The sequence below is a fragment of the Danio aesculapii genome, chromosome 8, assembly GCF_903798145.1.
Source record: "Danio aesculapii chromosome 8, fDanAes4.1, whole genome shotgun sequence".
Lineage (NCBI taxonomy): Eukaryota > Metazoa > Chordata > Actinopteri > Cypriniformes > Danionidae > Danio > Danio aesculapii.
In genome coordinates this window covers 46,811,894-46,832,972 of record NC_079442.1, presented here as the reverse complement: position 1 = coordinate 46,832,972, position 21,079 = coordinate 46,811,894, and the positions used below count along the sequence as shown (strand labels likewise).

At 38.1% G+C, this 21,079-nt stretch overlaps 2 protein-coding genes across 3 annotated transcripts; both read right to left on the bottom strand.

Moving 5' to 3' along the window:
- Positions 1 to 1,087: 1,087 nt before the first annotated feature.
- neflb (neurofilament light chain b) lies at positions 1,088 to 3,868 on the bottom strand. The gene is made up of 4 exons (XM_056464103.1): positions 2,657 to 3,868; positions 2,344 to 2,468; positions 1,810 to 2,198; positions 1,088 to 1,722 (listed from the first exon to the last, which is right to left on the bottom strand). The coding sequence occupies exons 1-4, from the start codon at positions 3,680 to 3,682 to the stop codon at positions 1,496 to 1,498; spliced, it is 1,767 nt and encodes a 588-aa protein (XP_056320078.1). The 5' UTR covers positions 3,683 to 3,868; the 3' UTR covers positions 1,088 to 1,495.
- A 3,753-nt stretch (positions 3,869 to 7,621) lies between these two features.
- si:ch211-255g12.8 (protein NLRC3) lies at positions 7,622 to 20,799 on the bottom strand. 2 transcript variants are annotated; one of them, XM_056464099.1, is made up of 8 exons: positions 20,712 to 20,799; positions 19,200 to 19,291; positions 18,727 to 18,837; positions 14,957 to 16,786; positions 13,306 to 13,479; positions 12,959 to 13,132; positions 12,449 to 12,495; positions 7,622 to 9,061 (listed from the first exon to the last, which is right to left on the bottom strand). In XM_056464099.1, exons 2-8 carry the CDS (start codon positions 19,286 to 19,288, stop codon positions 8,532 to 8,534), a joined length of 2,955 nt encoding a protein of 984 aa, XP_056320074.1. In that variant the 5' UTR covers positions 19,289 to 19,291; positions 20,712 to 20,799; the 3' UTR covers positions 7,622 to 8,531. The 2 variants fall into 2 exon arrangements, with proteins under 2 accessions (XP_056320074.1, XP_056320075.1); XM_056464100.1 differs by lacking the exon at positions 19,200 to 19,291.
- Between the last annotated feature and the right edge of the window lie 280 nt (positions 20,800 to 21,079).

Genomic DNA, 21,079 nt, shown 5'->3' with positions numbered 1-21,079 from the left:
CAGCACGTTTGCCTCACAGCAAGAAGGTTGCTGGTTCGAGCCTCCGCCAGTTGGCATTTCTGTGTGGCATTTCTGTGTTTTCCCCGTGGCGTGGGTTTCCTCCGGGTGCTCCGGTTTCCCCCACAAGTCCAAAGACATGTGGTACAGGTGAATTGGGTATGCTAAAATTGACCATAGTGTGTGTATGGACGTTTCCCAGTGATGGGTTGTGGCTGGAAGGGCATCCGCTGCATAAAACATATGCTGGATAAATTTCTGGTTCATTCCGCTGTGGATACCGCTGATTAATAAAGGGACTAAGCCGAAAAGAAAATGAATGAATGAATGTTTGAAGGAGGGAAACACTAATTTAAAAAAGCTAATTATTGTTTTAGGATGACGACTCGTTGAATTATGTGGGCCAATTTATCTCAAGAACTTGCAGTGGTCTCAAACTTAATATCTAGAGGGCCGCAGCTCTGCATAGTTTAGCTCCAACCACCTCCAACTCACACTGCTTAATAGCCTATAGTAGTCTTAAAACACCTTGATTAGTTGTATCAGCTGTGTTTGATTAGGGTTAGAGCAAAACTGTGCAGAGCTGCGGCCCTCCAGGAATCGAGTTTGAGAACTACAGCAGGGATGTCCAAACTCGATCCTGGAAGTCCAGTGTCCTACTGAATTTAGCTCCAACTTGCTTTAACATACTTGCCAGGAAGTTTCTAGTACAAGAGTGCCAAAACTCGGTCCTGGAGGGCCGGTGTCCTGCAAAGTTTAGTTCCAACCCCAATCAGACACACCTGGGCCAGCTAATAAAGCTCTTACTAGGTTTTCTAGAAACATCCGTGCAGGTGTGTTGAGGCAAGTTGGAGCTAAAATCTGTAGGACACCAGCCCCCCAGGACTGAGTTTGGGCCCCTGTTCTAGTACATCTAATAAGAGCTTGATTAACTAGTTCAGATATGTTTGATTAGGGTTGGAACTAAACTTTCCAGGACACTGGCCCTCCAGTACCAAGTTTGGACACCCCTGGCTTACAGCATGGTTAGCTTAGCATAGCACAGCACAGCATAGTATAGCTAACAGAAAAAACATCAACAAAACACAAGTTCAAGGAGGTTTGTCAAGTTTTTATTAGTAGGCAATGAAACTTTCTTTGAGGATTTGTTCTAAGGCATTTTGAATAAGCACACTTGTGTTATTATAGGCAGTTGATTGGTGGATAAATGCTGAAGGCATACTGACACAATGCTCAAATAATTATATAATTAGCATTTTAATAAATAAACACAATTAAACTAACACAATCCCTGCCAAGCGCAAACATAAGGCATGTATTCATGCATAGGCTACTCTGGCTCTGGGTGCTCCCTATGGATGCGTTTCTTATTCTCGTTTTTGTACGGTATTGTTTGCTTTTTAAACTGAATCTGAAATCAAGCCTTAGGGCACAGTGAAGTTGATGTTGACAAGGTTTAACACCTATAGCTAGCACCAGGGGGTTTGGTTCGGGATGTTTACTTCTCCTTTGGCTTGGCTTTTTCAGCTTTGCTATCTTTCTCCTCTCCTCCTTTCTTTTTCTCCTCTTCTTTTCCAGCATCATCCTTCTCAGTTTCCTCTTCTTCACCTTCACCACCTTCTTCACCCTCTTCTCCTCCTTCCTCCTTTTCTTCTTCATCTTCCTGTTCTCCTTCCTCTTCCTTTTCTCCTTCTTCCTCTCCTCCCTCTTCACCACCTTCCTCACCTGTGAAAGAGACAACAGAGAACAAATGTCACCAGTGGGTGCTTGACAAACAAAATTGAAGCCTTGTGTATTAAATATGATCCTCACCCTCTTCTTTTTCCTCTTCTTCTTTTTCTTCTTCTTCCTCTTCCTCCTCCTTCTCACCCTCTTCTTCCTCTTCCTCCTCCTTCTCTTCTTCTCCCTCCTCAGCTTCCTCTTGCTGTTCCTCCTCCTCCTCCTCTTCCTCCTCCTCTTCTTTCTCTGGACTTGCCTCAGCCTCCTGCGCCTGGGTGGCTTCTATGATCTCATATGGTGAGGCAGAGTAACTCATCAGTCTGGTTCCCAAAAGATAGGGGGCGCCAGAAGTCAGGCTGGCCTGGACCGAGAATACAGGACGACCAAAAGAAGGAGTGGCGGCAATCGAGGGAGAAAACACACTGGAGATTCCACCAATGCCGCCCACGTTAAAGCGGGTTTCTTCTCCCTCTAGAAGCTTCCTGTGGGAAATATAACAAAAGTTTACTTCAAATTTGGAGGTGGAGGTGTCATGTAATTAATGTAAAATACCAATTAAATCAAACAATATTGAGATTTTTTAATGTTATTTATGGCCCTTTTGTTGTAGTTGTGTACATTACTAACCTGTAGGCAGCAATTTCAATGTCCAAGGCCATTTTTACATTGAGAAGGTCCTGATATTCTTTGAGATAACGTGCCATTTCACTCTTCATTGTCCTTAGCTCATTCTCCAGGTCACCAATAGTATCCTGTCCAGACAAAAGTGTGTAGTAAATAGCCTTTATGTTGAAGGGCATGACAATAGCAACACTAAGGTCATGGGTTTGACCCCGAAGGGAAGCAAACACTACTAATATTTGTACAGTAAATTCAATGCATTTATTTAGACAGAAACATTGACCAAATGCATAAATGTAGATTAAATGTGAATTCTAACCTGTAAGGCAGCAATCTCTGCACTCTGTTTCTCCTCGACTTCTTGAAGTTGCCTCTCCAGAGCTTGGTTCAGTCCCTGACATGCCTCGATCTCTAGATCTCGAGCTTTCAGAAGGCGACGGTACTCCCCAGCCTCATCTTTCGCCGTGCGAATGTTCTCCGTGTGTTTAGCTGTATCTTCCGCCATTGTGCTCACCTTCCCACGGAACCACTCCTCCGCGGCCTGGATGTTCTGCTGAGCCAGCCGCTCGTACTGACCTCGGATGTCTCGGAGAGCCACAGAGAGGTCCGGTTTTGCCACTTCCATCTCCACTGACACTTGGGCGCTGTACTGCACCTGAGCTTGAAGCTCGGCGATTTCACTTTCATGCAGCCTCTTGAGGAAGGCCAACTCATCCAGCAAGGTGTCAGCCCGTTTTTCGAGCTCAGAGCGGGCCAATGCTGCCTCATCCACCCCCTTCCTGGCATCCACCATCCGGCCTTCAGCTTCCTCACGGGCAAGAACTTCTTCTTCATAGCGACTCTGCAAGGCCTTAAGTGCCTCTTCCAATCGGTCCCGCCTTTCTTGAGCAGCTTGGCGCTCCCTGCGGGCCTCATCTACCGCCGCACGAAGTTCCCTCGCCTCTTGTTCATACAGACCCCGAAGTCGGGAAGGTTCACAGTGCCTCTGGCGCAGCAGGAGTAGCTCTGACTCCAGCGCACGGTTCTGGAGCTCCAAGCCATGTACACGCTCAATGAAGCTGACAAAGCGATCGTTGAGATCTTGAAGCTGGGCTCGCTCCTGGGTCCGCACTTGTTTAAACTCTGAGCTCAGCTGAGTAGCCTGGCTCAGTTCCAGATCTGCAGATGCAGCAGAAAGATGCAGACCCGCACCAGAGGAGAGAACCGAGGCACGGGACGGGGATGAATAGGTCGAATAGACAGAACGAGAGCGACTGCTTCCTCCACCGAAGGGTGTCCCGCTACGCACCACAACCCGCCTGCGCTGCACAGATGGGAGATAAGGGTTGTAATTCATTGAGCTCATGATGAATAAAGAGAGAAGAGAACAGAGACGGTTTCCGCAGTGCTGCTGCTGAGGAGAGAGAGATCTGCGAGGATGTACAGCACTGGCAAGGCTTTTTATAGCAGGCGGTGAGACTCTGACGCAGAGCTTTTTACTGACAGCGTGAATCGATTACCTTCCAGTTCTGCTGGGATGGGTTCTCGGAGAGTAGAGGAAGAATTACAGAAATGGATTGGCATTGAAATGCGAGAGAGAGAGAGAGAGAGAGAGAGAGAGAGAGAGAGAGAGAGAGAGAGAGAGAGAGAGCACAACCAAAAGGCCAATGAGGACAAGGATTTCAAGAGCATATGGGCACATAATTCATCATGTTTGGCTGCTACACTGCACAGTTCTAATAGAGGACACAGACAACAAAGAGCCATTACATTTTCCTCTTTTGTATTAGTCTCCAGAAATTCTGTTTGGTTTAAAAGAATGTTTGTAGTTATAAAATGAAAAGTCTGCATATCTGCAAACTCTTCAATATGTTTGCTTGTGCAGTCTTAAAAACTTTCAGTGGTCTGTGCGTCTATTTTCAGAAGTACAGAGCATTAAAATCTCTCAGCCACTCATTCCTCTACACAGTATATCAACAAACTGGATATAAACACTAACAGAGGCACTAACACAAGTAAATGCTTCTCTCTAGTGGTGGTCAAAGGTATTGTAAAATCCCATTAGCGTCCCTCAGATAAAACGCAGAGTCATCATTGAGCAATCAGAAAACTACTGATCAAAGCAATAATAATCTGTATACACAGTGATGTCTATATGATAAAACATGACTTCTTAAACAGCATTTTATCCAATTTTATATCCTTTTGCCATTAAGAAATGTCAGATTTTTGCAGTCAGTCAATTTTCAAAGCGCAAGCTGTAAAATATTTTTTTACATAACCTAATATATACACATTTACATATGACATATCAAAAACGTATTCTTTATTTATAAGATATTTATTTATAAGACTTTTACAACAGTAAAAAAACAACAGAAAGCAATAAACACTAATAAACCTAGGATAGGGTTGGGGAGATTTAAGGGTTAAAGTGTTCGACAAAATTCATACTTTTAAGGAATATTTTGTGTACTACTAATACAACATTACTAATGTGTATAATCACTAGAATTTAATATGATCTAAAAAGGGCAACCAAATTCTTGAATAACTAATAATTAAAGGTGGTATTTATATATTCCCCCCAGTTTAAATCCACTGAGTATGGGAAGAGTAGTGAGGACTCTTCCACTTGCCTTGTTAATAGTGAAAGAAAAGCAGTTCAGTGAACCGATGGCAGCAGAACTCTAAACAGACAAATTACCAGAGAAGGATCAATGTTAATAGAGGAGATAGCTGTAAGTGAATCAAAACAGATTCTCAGGTGAGATGACGCAGGACAGGTCCAGAACGGTCGCTTAATATCAGGGAAAATGCTAGCAAGTTTACATTCAGAGCAGTGGACTCTATGTGGACTACAACAGTAAAATCCCATGTTGAGCACAAAGAGATGACACAGTTAAAGTCAGAGTTATTACCCCCCCCCCCCCCCCCCCCTTTTTTTGAAATTTTCACAGTATGTCTGATTTTTTTTTTTTTCTTCTGGAGAAAGTCTTATTTGTCTTATTTCAGCTAGAATAAAAGCAGTTTTTAATTTTTTTAAAGCCATTTTAAGGTCATAATTATTAGCCCCTTTGAGCAATTGTTTTTTCGATAGTCTACACCAGTGTTTCCCAACCCTGTTCCTGAAGGCACACCAACAGTCCACATTTTCAACCTCTCCCTAATCAAACACACCTGAATCCTCTTATCATAACATCAGAAGAGACTCCAAAACCTGAAGTTAATGGGTCAGATAACGGAGACATCCAAAATATGTACTGCTGGTGTGCCTCCAGGAACAGGGTTGGGAAACACTGGTCTACACAACAAACCATCATCATACAATAACTTGCACAATTACCCTAACCTGCCAAGTTAACCTAATTAACCTAGTTAAGCCTTTAAATGTCCCTTTAAGCTGTATAGAAGTGTCTTGAAAAATATCTAGTCAAATATTATTAACTGTCATCATGACAAAGATAAAATAAATCAGTGATTAGAAATGAGGTATTAAAACTATTATGTTTAGAAATGTGCTAGAAAAAAATTCCTCTCTCTGTTAAACAGAAATTAGGGGAAAAATAAACAGGGGGGCTAATAATTCAGGGGGGTTGATAATTCTGACTTCACCTGTATGTTTAAAAATCTAAAGTGCATGGTAGACTTTTTCTAAAGTCAAATGTAAGCACTTTACAATCACTTTCAGGTGCATTTTTTATTCCCAGCACTTTAAAAGTGTGGTGAATTACATATTTGCATACATACTTCATCACTTTATATCAGATGCTATATGTTATTTTATTCCACAGTATAATATTCTAATTTTGTCTTACTAAATAAGTCATCTTATTTAAAAAGTAAATTATTACCTCTTTAGTAAGATAAACTATTATGAAAGCAACACAATTACATTTTCAAGCAGCTTCAAGCACTTTTAAAACCTTGATAATAATAGATTCAAATTCAAGGATTTTCAGCCCTGTATGAACACTATACCGTAAGTTAAGCCCAAATGAAATGCAAACTGTGAGAGCATGAGGAATAACATGAGAATTAAGTGTTATTGTAAATCTTAGAGATGACTCTGCTGTGACAAGAATTAATAGTGAAGATGGTATCAATCAGGGACGAGGGTGGAATCACAGGGGATTCAGTAATGCTAACACATAAGGTATTGATTGGTCAGAATCAGAAAGAAAAGTAAAAAGTTGTTAGCACACAAAGATGGTTTATGCAGTCTGCTATTGTAATGCCCAATCATCTGACTGGACTTCAGAGTTACCACCTATGGTTTGACAGCAATAGTGAAAAATAAATGAGAAGATGACCAATTTGCATTCCTAATATAAAATACTGAAAATTCCAGAACTCAAACTTCATCTACAGTCCGCTTCAATCAAAGGCTTCAATGTCGAGCCTAAGGAAGCATCCACAGGTATGTAACCTAGCCTTTCTTTATTTTATAAAAGCAATTGTTGTTGTTTGTCGTTATCGTGAGTGTACAGAAATAAAAACAGACTCTTTCATTTCGAATGACATATTATGACTCACAAAGTTATCGATTTGTGAAATTCAGGGCACCAACAAACTCCTCTGGTCAAAGCGATTTTATCACAGTGACCACACCAACATTGTGATGACACCGATATACACAGAGCTGTGAGGCCGGTGTCTAGCCACTGAAAGTAAATCAATATGATGGTGAGAATGATGCTTTCTTCTTCTTCCTGTTTTACGGTGGTCGACAACAAACGTTTTGGTGCGTTACTGCCACCTCTCACTTTGGTCGATAATGTCGCCAACCAATCATTGTGCTGACACATGAAACTTGATTGATGGAAAGATGGGTCTATATATATAGTTTACTGTAGTAAAGGCTAAAATTACAATGGTAATTACTATTAGTTCATGACATTTACTAATGATACTACATTATGTAGTGTAATTCATTAATGAAGAGTTGTAAATATATATACAATGTAATGCTTTTAACTAAATATTTCCCTTTAATATAAATTACTATAGTATTTTAAATGTGTAACACCTGGTTTATATATATATATATATATATATATATATATATATATATATATATATATATATATATATATATATATATATATATATATATATATATATATATATATATATATATATATATATATATATATATATATATACATACAGTATATATATATTATAATTTGTTTCTGATAGGTAAAGCATATTATTTACAGTAAATAACTGAACTGAACAATTATGCCTCATTGTGCCTCCACATTGACAGTTTTATTGATCACTAAGATATGATTGACTTGGATTTAAGTTGCTTTGATTTAAAAATGAAAATTGCAAAAATAGCTTAGATGTATTGTCAAATGCCACAAAAATCACACTGCACAACTAACTAAAATTTTGATTTCAAGAGCTCCCACTTAGATATGCTTGGCGTATAAAGCAGGTTTGGCATGCTGTCCCGGGAGAGAACCCTGAGCTCGGAGATATTTGAGCCCAGGGCTCCTGCCCGGTCGATAAGCATATCAGGAGATCCGAGATCAGGTAGGTCTCGAGAGCTCCCCCTTTAGAAAAGGGAGGAAAAGGAGGAGATGGGGGTGGAAGGGGGGATTCTTCCAAACGAAGATAGAAACAGTAGGGAGAAAATGATCCATTTATAGTAGACTAGGATCACTCTGATTGGATTATTACTGATTACAGATGAGTGGCCAGACATGCTCAATCATATCACGTGCTCCTCTCGAAATTAGTTTATGAAACTTCACTTTGTAACAACAGTAAACTATTTTTTGTTATGAGGTCTGGTTTTGTGGTGGCTGTCATTTAAAATTAAATTAATATAATCTAAATTCAAGTGATGAAAGATTTTGATATTCTAACAGTAAACAGAGATACTGTAAGGTCACACCTGCTTGGTATAAATGCTTGAAAATTATTGAGTTGAAAATATCTATTAGAAACATAAAAGTAATCAAAATTAATCAGATGTAATCAGTTACTTTACTTTTATTAAGTAATTGAAAAGGTGCACTACTTATTACATTTTAAATAGGGTAATCTGGAATCTATTACTTTCCAAAGTAACCTCCCCAACACTGACTGTTGGTTGCTAGGTTACCAATACTACACCAAGCCACTCTAACTTGATGGAAACGCAGCTAATTTGCTATGAGGAAATTTCTTTTTTTGTGAAATTTGAAAAGATTTGCGTCGCATTAGGATGGAAACCCCGCTATTGACACTGAACCATAAACGGAAAATCCAGCATAGAGTGGTTCGGTGAACTTGGCACTGAACGTGTGTATGTGTGTAAGTGTGTGTTCGTCAGAGACACTGTAGAAAGATAGGATTCCAGCCAGCCTGTCCAGATACACTGCTATTCTGTTTGAGGAGTCTGAATGGACAAGTATGTCTATACTCCTATAATCGTGCCAAGCACTGTATCGATCAGGAGTACAGAAAAGACCCCAGGACTTTTCGTTCCACCCAAATCTGCAGTCACTCCCACCTTTTTTTCGGATTCCTTTATATGCCACTGCGGCATTTACCCCTCGACTCCACTCAGCCTCCCAGTAGCAGCGATCAGACAGAGGCTCTTTACATAGAACCTGCTCATAGTGCTCAAATCTGTCCGGATGATCAGGATATGGCTGCTCATCTACCACACGCATCACCATTCTGTTTCCCTCTGAAAGAGTGAGGCGAGTGTTTGCTGTGTCTGGATCGAGACTGAGACAGCAGGAATCTGCACATAAGAAGAGAGAAAACAACAAATACAGTTTAGTCATTGTAATATTTCAAAGCTATAACATTTCATATAATGGCATAGAGCTTAATACTTATATTTTATCAATTTTTTAAATGTATTTAAGGTTTCCCTTTATTAATCTGGGGTCACCACAGCAGAATGAACCGCCAAATTATCCAGCACATGTTTTATACAGCGGATACCCTTCCTGCTGCAACCTATCACTGGGAAACACCCATACACACCCATTCAGACACATGCACTATGGCCAATTTAGCTTACCCAATGCACCTATACCACATGTCTTTGGACTTGTGGGGAAACCCGTAGAAAACCCACGCGAACGTGCGAAGAACATCACACAAACATACTTACATACATACATGCAACAAACATTGTAAAATAAAACCAAATAAACAAATGTATAGACAAATAAAGCAAAACAAACAAATATATACTCAGATAAAAGCATACATGCATATATCTACACAATCACACACACAAGAGTCTTTACATATGGATATACATGCACACACCGTACATGTATACATACACCTACACAATATACATACACTTCACATACTGTTATATTCAAATGCAATTTTAAAAAGACGTGTCTTAACACACTTTTTAAAAACATTCATGGGGGATTCTTTAACTTAATTTGGGAGACAATTCCAAATTTTTGCAGCCTAGTGACTAAAAGAGGTGCTGCCAGATCGCATCTCATTTACAAAGTGAAATTCTAAAAGTCCAGTGCTTGAAGAGCGTAGCAAACTGTTTGAATTGTATCTCAATAAGCAGTCAGAAATATAAGAAGGTTTCAGGTTGTGTCGTGCCTTATAAACTATTAAAAGAATCTTAAAATCTATCCTTTGGTGCACTAGTGTAATTCTATTAATGCTGGTGTAATTTGTTCTCATTTCTTCAATTTCATTAAAACTTTAGCTGCTGCATTTTGTATCAGTTGCAACTTTCTTATAGAACTCTTAAGTAAACCAATATAAACAGCATTGCAGTGATCAAGCCGAGAGAAAATAAAAGTATGAATTAATTTCTTAGCATCATTAAAAAATAGGAAATAATGAATTCTGGCAATGTTTCTCAAATGATTAAAACTTGTTTTTGTGACTTGATTAATATGAGATTGAAAATTTAGATCAAAATCAAAAATAACACCCAGGTTCTTTAATTCTTTGTTAGATTGTAAACCTAAAGAACACAATTCTGCTTCAATCCTCTCTCGTTCAGGTTTTTTTGCCCACAGTAAGAACTTAGGTGCTCTGGAATGCTCTAAATCCAGATTGAAAATTTTCATAAATATTATTACTTTGTGGCGACACAGTGGCGCAGTAGGTAGTGCTGTCGCCTCACAGCAAGAAGGTCGCTGGTTCGAGGCTCGGCTGGGTCAGTTGGCGTTTCTGTGTGGAGTTTGCATGTACTGCCTGTGTTTGTGTGGGTTTTCTCCGGGTGCTCCGGTTTCCCCGACAGGTGAATTAGATAGGCTAAATTGTCCGTAGTGAATGAGTGTGTATGGATGTTTCCCAGAGATGGGTTGCGGCTGGAAGGGCATCCGCTGCGTGAAAAATGTGCTGGATAAGTTGGCGGTTCATTCCGCTGTGGCAACCCTGGATTAATAAAGGGACTAAGCCGAAAAGAAAATGAATGAATGAATGAATGATGTTACTTTGTAGGAAGGAACATAGTTGAGCAGATGCGACTTTTTCTAGTATCTTTGATAGAAAGGCAGGTTTGAAATGGGTCTATAATTTACTAGTTCTTTGGGATCAAGCTGTGTTTTTTTAATAAGAGGCTTAATGACAGCTATTTTTAAAGTTTTAGAAATGTATCCTAAATGTGGGGAGGAACTCAGAATCTAGCGAAGACATTGTTGATTTGGACGAATTTATCAGTTTAGACAGTTCTTCCTCACCTACTGTTGAAAAAATTTGAAGTTTATCCATTAACGGTCTACAGTGCTCTAATTTGGACGATGCTGTAGGAGGCAGATTGATGGTCCTTAATTTATATTGTGCTTTATTTTTACTTTATGATGTCATCAATCTTGCATGTGAAAAAGTTCATAAAGTCATTACTGCTGTGTTGAGAAATGCATGTTGATGCTTTATTTTAGTTAGATTGGAAACAAATGAGGGTGAAACTCACTTTTACCACCTTACCTATATGCAACTTAACCCTAAACCCTAAATCCTAACACGAAATAACCTTACACTATAAACCCTAATATTTGCAGTCATCTATTGTACAATACTGGACATGCAGTTTGACAAATTCTTTATTGCAGCAGTGTCTCTGGGCTTAACAGAAATGTATAATTGTATGTCATCAGCATAAAGATGATAATTCATGCCATATTTCTGAATTATACTCCCCAAGGGAAGTATATTTAATAAGAATAAACTTGAGCTTAGGATAGATCCTTGAGAAACACCATATGATATATTATGTTCTAAATTACACATAATTTTGTTAGGGCATTTATGCAGTTAATACGGAAAATCAATGACATGTCAGATTCCATAGTAAAGGATTTGAAAAGGAAGGGGGGTATTCAAAATGAATTTCAATTCAAGAGTTCACACTTAGCTGATAATCAATAAAGCGTATTTGGCATGCTGTCCCAGGAGAGAGCCCTGAGCTCGTAATATCCTCGAGCCCGGGGCTCCCTCCCGTTAGAAGGTCGAGAGCAGAGTTCGAGCTCAGGTAGGTCATGAGGACTCCCCTGCTTTTCGTCGCGTGAGAAGTGTAAACTAGTGTTGTTTTCGGTGATAATTTGGTTTAGTCGATTGGCTATGGTTTATGTTTTTGGACGGTGGGAGGAAACCGGGGGACCCGGGGGAAACCCACACGAACACGGGGAGAACATGTAAACTCTGCACAGAAACACCAACCAGCCCGATAGGAGGTTGGACCAGCGGTGTTCTTGCTGTGAGGCAACAGTACTAGCCACTGGGCCACCGTGTCGCCCTATCGGAAAAAGGGGGAGGAACTAGGGTGGAGGAGGGGGGGGGGTGATAACTGGATAACTGGAGTGAAAAACTCTGGTTATTTATAATGCTTCCGTAATCATCTAATGGGTCAGATTACGGAGCTAATGAGGAGCCAGCCGTGTTGATCATAAGCACGTGATCCTCTCGAAATTAGTTTATAAACCACACTTAAAAATGTCATCAAGATATATTTATATATATATTTATTTATATATATAAGCAAATGATTATATTTAATCTAAACATAGAAAGCCTAAATAAATTATATACAGTTGAAGTCAAAAGTTAACATACTCTCAATATGCTCCTGAATGCCATATAAATACTGTTTTACAGTGTGTGAGTGTGTGTTTGTAAGTAGAGGTGAACCTACATTTCTTCAATCCTGGTGTGATCCTGAACTCTCCACAATAGCTGAAACTAAAAAGTAAGAGACATGTTTGAATGAAGCAGGAAAACTTATTTGAGATTTATATTAAACAAAATTATATAAATTTTACAGATTATTACAAATGTAAACAGGAACATTTAACAGGGTGATATACATAGTAAACATGCTTTGAAATTCCACATGAACTGGAAGTTGCAGAGACTTTTATTTCAGTGTGTTGATATACTTCCGTGGTAAACTGAATACTGAGTAAGGGATGGGGTTTTCCTTTGCAGATCATTCCATAATAGCAAACTAAATGGTAAGAGAGGGTATTAATATGCATTTGCTATGGAAGCCCTCAGGTTGACATCAACTGAAGGACCAGCACTGAAGATTACCAAAGCTTGCACGGATTAATTATTCACCTTAAGACAAACAATGTGAGCTAGCAAAATAAACATTGTGAATTTTGTTTTCAAGCAGACTTTAAAGCTCTTAACACAAACATACTCAATTTTTTCCAGTTTGAGGTCTGGATTGTTCTGTAGAGCTGAAAGCATCTCAACGCCTGCTTCTCCCGGATGATTGTAGCTGAGGTCCAGTTCTTTCAGGTGTGATGTATTTAAACTGAGAGCTGAAGCCAGAAAACCACAGCCTTCCTCCGTCACCATACACCCTGACAATCTACATAGACAGTAAATCGATACTGAATTTATTATTGTGCAGAAACAAATCTACTAACTGCATATGCAGCATTTGACAGAAACTTTTAAGTTTGACTTTTAAGTTTCAACACTAAAGCCTAGAATAATTGATCTATGAAAACAGGATGAAAATGTTTTGTCACTCTTGCTTACCTGAGTATCTGGAGCTGACAGTTGGGACTCTTCAATCCAGCACATAAACGTTTCACACCAGCATCCTGCAGATCATTATTACTCAGATCCAGCTCTATGAGGGACGAATCTGATGACTGCAGAGCTGACGCCACAATGTCACAACATTGATCAGTGATATTACAGCCGGCAAGACTAAAAGAGAATAAACACTGTTTCAGTGTATGCACCCGCAATAATTTTGTACACTGTAAATAGCAATTATTTGATTTTACATAAAAAAGAAAGTGAGTAAACCCGTTGCTTTTATATCGATTATTTGACTTTACTTTAAAAACAAGTAAATTTGTTGCTTTTAATGCAATTAATTGACTTTAATTCAATTATTTGAGGGGTTTTTTTATTAATTAAATCTGTTACTTTTAAAGGTATTAGTTGAGTTTTCTTTAAAGGTGTGAGTAAGTCCATTGCTTATAAAGTTATTAGTTGACTTAAAAAAGTGAGTAAACTAGTAGTTTTTATAGTGATTCGTTGATTTTTAATAAGTGAGTATACTTGTTGACTTTTAATGCGATTAGTTGACTTTTAATAAGTGAGTAGACTTGTCATCTTTTAATGTGATTAGTTGACTTTTAATAAGTGAGTATACTTGTTGACTTTTAATGCGATTAGTTGACTTTTAATAAGTGAGTAGACTTGTCATCTTTTAATGTGATTAGTTGACTTTTAATAAGTGAGTATACTTGTTGACTTTTAATGCGATTAATTGACTTTTAATGTGATTAGTTGACTTTTAATAAGTGAGTAGATTTGTTGACATTTGATGGGATTAGTTGACTTTTAATGTGATTAGGTGACTTTTAATAAGTGAGTAGACTTGTCGTCTTTTAATGTGATTAGTTGACCTTTAATAAATGAGTAAACTTGTTGACTTTTAATGCGTTTAGTTGACTTAATGCGATTAGTTGACTTTTAATGTGATTAGTTGACCTTTAATAAATGAGTAAACTTGTTGACTTTAATGCGATTAGTTGACTTGATGCGATTAGTTGACTTTTATTGAGCGAGTAGACTTGTCGTCTTTTAATGTGATTAGTTTACCTTTAATAAATGAGTAAACTTGTTGACTTTTAATGCGTTTAGTTGACTTAATGCGATTAGTTGACTTTTAATAAGCAAGTAGACTTGTCGTCTTTTAATGTGATTAGTTTACCTTTAATAAATGAGTAAACTTGTTGCAAGCAAACCCATTGATTTTCTACCAAATAGTTGACTTCACTTTATAAAGTGAGTAAACCCGTTGCTTTTAAAGCGATTACTTGACATTTTTTAAAAAGTTGGTTTTAAAAATTTGCTTTTATTGCAATTAGTTGACTTTACTTTAAAAAAAAGTGAGTGAACCATTTTAAAGAAATTAGTCAACTTTATTTATGAACGTGAGTAAACCCGTTGCCATAAAATTATTAAAAGAACTATCTGCTTATTTATAAAATTAAGCCAATTCAACTTAAAAAGTTCTAACTTAAAATGGATTTACTCACTTTTTTGAAGTCAACTTGTCACTTTTAAGGCAACAGGTTTACTCACCCTTTTAAGTAAAGTAACTAAATGCTTTTTACAGATAATATGTAAACTCTGAAAAAAAAGAAGTATCTTTTAAAGAGACACTCACAGTGCTTTTCTGCAGTTCATTACTGCCGGCAACAGTCTTCGCCGTCCCTCATCTGACGTGTTGTATTTTCTGAGATCCAGCTCCTCCAGCACCTCCTCTGACATCTGGAGCATGTAGGCGATTGCTGAGCAGTGAGCAGGAGAGAGTTTATTCTCTGAGTGTTTGTCGGATTTCAGAAAGTCCAGAATCTCTCTGGACAGAGTCTGATCCTTCATCTCCAGCAGACAGAGGAACAGATTGATTGATCGGTCAGCCAGAATACCTTGCTCATGTTTAATTTTCTCTTTAATATAAGCTGCGATTGTCCTGATGCTCTTCGAGCTCTTCTCCGTATGCCTCAGGAGACCCTGTAGGAGTCTCTGATTAGACTCCAGTGAAATACCCAGCAGAAACCGCAAGAAAAGATCCAGGTGTCCATTCTCGCTTTGAAGAGCTGCGTCTACCACTCCCTTATAGAAATTTGAGAGCAAATCAAACGCTTTCAGAGCCTCTGAAGTGTCGTTAACAAAGCAGTGAAAGATGTAATATGCAGCGAGAAACTCCTGAAAGCTCAGATGTATAAAGCAGTAGACTTTCTGATGATGAATCACAGACTCCAACCTGAAGATCTCAGTGAGCATCCCAGAATTCACTGAGCTCTCTGTAACATCTATGCCGTGCTCTCTCAAGTCCTCCTCGTAAAATGTCACATTGCCATTCATCAGCTGTTTGAAGGCCAGTTTAGCAAGTTTCAAGATCACATCCTCGCTGGACTGCAGAAGCTCTTCTGGATCTCTCTGATTGTTCTCAGTATATTTCTGGTTCTTTATTTTAGTCTGGATGAGCAGGAAATGGATGTACATTTCAGTCAGAGTTTGAGGGATTTCTGCATTGAGATCATCTTCCAGGACGTTCTGTAGAACCGTTGCTGAAATCCAACAGAAGACGGGTATGTGGCACATGATGTGAAGGCTTCTTGATCTTCTGATGTGTGAGATGATTCTGCTGGATTGATGCTTGTCTCTGATTCGCTTCCTGAAATATTCCTCTTTCTGAGGCTCGCTGAATCCTTGGATTTCTGTCAGACGGTTGACGTATTTTGAAGGGATCTGACTGGCTGCTGCTGGTCTGGTGGTGATCCAGATGAGGGCAGAGGGAAGCAGATCTCCTCGGATGAGGTTTGACATCAACACGCTCAGTGATGAGGACTCGTTCACATCACTAACTTTCTGAGCATCTGAAAACATCAGCGTGATTCTGCTTTCATCCAAACCGTCAAAGATGAACAAAACGTTACACTGTTCGAAAACGATTGAGTCCAGATGTTGGAGTTCAGGATGAAAGTCCTGCAGAAGTTTATGAAGACTGTACTCAAGATCTTTAATCAAGTTCAGCTCTCGGAATGAAAGCACAAACAAAAAATCCACATCCCGATTGGCTTTTCCCTCAGTCCAGTCCAGGATAAACTTCTGCACAGAGACAGTTTTTCCAATTCCAGCTATGCCGTTCGTTAAAACAGTCTTGACTTTGTCTTGTGTAAAATTCTTAGAGCCTGGAAGAGGTTGGAAGATGTCATTGCAGTTGATTGGGGTTTCCTGAAGCGTCTTGAACCCTTTCTCCATCTGTAAGATCTCATGTTCCTCATTCACAGTTTCACTTACTCCCTCTATGATGAAGAGTTGTGTGTAGATCTGGTTCAGGGATGTTTTATTCTTTCGCAATTGATTTCCCTCAAATAAACTCTCGTACTTCCTCTTCATGCTCGTTTTGTGTTTCTCCTTGAGCAGATCAACAGTTAAAGTGTGGCAGGGAGCAGGACTAGCAGCCTGGATGAAACAATCTCTCTTTGCACTGAAGAAACACCAGAAGAGAAACATTTCTTTGATGATAGTGTTAAAGTATGCAGGTTTGACTGCAAATAGATCTCAAACCAGAAAAAAACGAATGAATAAAAAACAAAGCACACCATATTAACATTTACTTATTTACTTACTTACTTTCTCCCAGGGCCATTTATACCGAAGTTGATATTTAGCTACACCATATTGGTGTTTCGCAACATCTAGTTTTTTATGAGGTGAGTTGTGAGTTAGCCGAACACTCAACCCCCAATCTGGAGGACCAGGACATAAACACATACACTACGAAGAATTTAGCTTACCGAATTCACCTAGAGCAAATGTCTTTTGACTGTGGGGGAAACCGGAGAACATGCAAACTCCAAACAGAAATGCCAACTGACCAAGCCAGGGCTCGAACCAGTGACCTTCTTGCTGTGAGGCAACAGGGCTACCCATTGCACCACCGTGTCGCCCTATATTAAAATTTACATAACCTAAAAAATTTATGGCAAAAAAATCTGTACAATTTTATGCAAAAAATAGCAGTTAGCAGTAAAAAATACTGTAGAAATGTAAAACAAATGCTGTTTTTTATGGTAAACTACTGAATTTCAACAGCAAACTAATTGCCAAGAAAATGTATCATGCAGGATATTCTAATTACAACACCCATACAGGCTTGGGATTGTAACTTTATATATTTTAATATATGCATGACTGCTAAATTTAAATACAAAAATATCAATTTGATTTGGTCGCTGGTTCTAGTCCCGGCTGGGTCAGTTGGCATTTCTGTGTGAAGTTTGCATATTCTCCCCATGTTTGCGTGGGTTTCCCCCACAGTCCAAAAATATGTGCTATAGGTGAATTGAATAAGCTAAATTGTCTGTACTGTATGTGTAAATGAGTGTGTATGGGTGTTTGGGCAATCTTAAAAAAAGATATACAGTTGAAGTTTTTCTTTTTAAAATATTTCCCAAATTATGTTTAACAGAGCAAGGAAATTTTCACTGTACGTCTGATAATATTGTTTCTTCTGGAGAAAGTCTTATTTGTTTTATTTCGGCTAGAATAAAAGTAGATTTTAATTTTTAAAAACCATTTAAAGGTCAAAATTATTAGCCCCTTTAAGCTATATTTTTTTCCGATAGTCTACAGAACAAACCATCATTATACATTAACTTGTTTAATTACCCTAACCTGCCTATAACCTAATTAACCTACTTAAGCCTTTAAATGTCACTTTAAGCTGTATAGAAGTGTGTAGAAAAATATCTAGTCAAATATTATTTACTGTCATTTACTGGCAAAGATTAAATAAATCAGTTATTAAAGATAGTTATTAAAACTAATATGTTTAGAAACGTGTTAGAAAAATCTTCTCTCCGTTAAACAGAAATTGGGGGAAAAAAATAAACAGGGGGGCTAATAATTCTGACTTCAACTGTATATTCAATTCAATTCAATTCACCTTTATTTGTATAGCGCTTATACAATGTAGATTGTGTCAAAGCAGCTTCACATAAAAGGTCACAGTAAATAGGAACAGTGTAGTTCAGTTTGTAGTGTTTAAGTTCAGTTCAGTTTAGCTCAGTTCAGTGTGGTTTAATAATCACTACTGAGAGTCCAAATATTGAAGAGCAAATCCAATATAACAATATATAACAATATATAACAATGTTTTTACAGTTAAGTTGCATTTATAATACTATATATTGCATATTTACATGGCTTGGATTCCTTAAAACAATGTAATTTAGATTTGACATCAAAACTAAAAGGAGATCTGGAGAAAAAATGCAAAGTGCAATGTTTATTTAATTTGAGACCCTTATTTTTCCCGAGACCCTGCTAGATCCTGGTCTGAGGTCTAATCTCCAGTCTCATTACAGTACATTTCTGTTGTTGTTTTCATTTTTTTTTTTTAATAGTAGTAGTGTCTAGTCTTACCTGGGGTCGAAGGTCACCGACCCACCACTAAATTTAAAAGGAAGATCCATAGAGCTGGTGCTTTTCACAGAGGCACAGCTGGCTTTCGGAGATACGTCTGCAATGTGATTCCTTAAAACAAAAATCAGCACAGGAAATGTAATTATTCACTAAAGGCAGTTTATTAATTAATTACATTTATTAACAGACTGCACCAGTAGAAACTCTCCTCAATTAACACTATTTAAATGAACTGTGAAATATGATGTACTTAAATACCAATAGTAGTGTTCTTTTATTTAAAATTCCAGAAAAACATTTACTACCCAAGCCACATTATAGATTTATGGAAAATGAGCTGCAGTATACACATGCTCTTTAACATTCACATTAGAAAACACGGCAGAATTTTACACTCGCATGAGCACTAACATAAGGTTAGTAAATCTGTCCTTATTTACAGTTTTTAGAGAATATTTGTAAGTTAGCCTTACTCGACAGATTGATCACTGACTTCAAGAGTTTCTGCTGGGTTTCTGGGTTCTGGAGTTACTGCTTTTCGTCTCTTCTCATTTCCTTCCATAGCCTTCAAAAGGTTACATCTAGTGTCAGTCACAGACGGCCCAAATAAAAACTACACATTGTTCTATTTTCCAGCGATTTTATATGCAAGCAGGGGTGATTTTAGGATTTTCATTTTAGGGGGGCTCAGCTCCTCAGGTAAAAAAAAAAAAAGCCTCAACACACCTATTTACCATAGTAAAAAACACTTTCTATATTCAAGTACATGTTTTGTTTCAATGTATTAAATAAATAAAACTGCCAATTTTCTAATTAAACGGCAAATTTAAATATATATATTTTTAAACCTACAGGCTAATTCACATATTTTATGATCTGAATCCCAATAATAAATATGATTTTTTTTAATACAAGACAATACATGATGTTTCCATCTCTGTTAGTGACTCTGACAGTAAAATGAGTACATTCTCTAAGGGGTTCTGTCACTGTTTATAATACTTTCTGTGCAAGACTGTATGGTATAGTTAATGCCACATGCACTAGCACAAAACATGTTTTATATTGGTAGTTAATTTTGAAATTAAAATAGCGAACTGTTCGGTAAGAGCTACTTTTTCAAGGGAAAAGCTGTGGTTATGAGGTGAGCACCATAGAAACAGTAGATGGGAAACCCGATTGCTCCTCCATGACATTGGGATCCAAGTGATACGAGTTTATCTATAGCAAAGAACTGCAAATAATCAGATATTATAACAATCTATCGATAAACACACACCTTGTTCTCTCACTCTGCACAGCTGTGGTTTGCTGATCAAATGAAAGACACAAGATGGGGAGGAGCCGAATTCTTCCACTGTTTTCATATCAAATTTAAAGGGGACTGAGACGATAATTTAGTGTAGTTTATGAGCTAATTGTAAAAGTTTTAGGGGGGCTGAGTAGAAATATAGGGGGCCCCCTAACATAGGCCTAGCAACGCCCATGTATACGACTAGCAACTTTTCAAACCAAATGGCAACATTTAAGACTGTAACGTTTAAAACTCATTTAGGAATTTAGAATTTAAGCCATTGGACATACAAAACAACAATATTGCTAAACTGGAACAAGGTTATAGCAGCGTTACAACAAACAAATGATAATAAATTAGATTAACAACTCGCCTGTCGTTGACAAAGCAGTGTAAGTTGCCCCGTTATTGCTATTGCTACGTTACATATTCAAAATTACGTAGTTTAACGTTACATTATACAAGATATACACTATATATAAGATATTCGTAGTTATACATTATACAAATTCATTTAAGAACTCGTAAAAAGCGAAACAAAGATTTATATCAGTCTGAGTAACGCTAGCAAAGCTAAGTTACATCTCTTCAATGCGTAACATCATTCCAGCGTAAATATGTAACGTTAGGCTAAATATTTGTATTTTTAAAGAGTATTAATTTCAGGTTCTAACTGATAACACGACCTTACCTCAGTGAAATGCAGTCAGACTGATGGCTTCCGTTAGTTTTTACTTTCCGTTTTGGTTTAGACTGTACATTTTCTTCTTCTAGAGTACGTGGGCGGGGCCTCCTGCTAATGACGCAGGGCTTGAAGGATGGAGTGAGTGATGTGTCGACAGTTTGCATGTTTTCCTCGTGTTCGCGTGGGTTTCCTCCGGGTGCTTCGGTTTCTCCTACAAGTCCAAAGACACGCGGTACAGGTGAATTGGGTAGGCTAAATTGTCCGTAGTGTATGTGTATGAGTGTGTACGGGGTATTTCGCAGTGATGGGTTGCAGCTGGAAGGGCATCCGCTGCGTAAAACATGTGCTGGATAAATTGGCGGTTCGTTCCACTG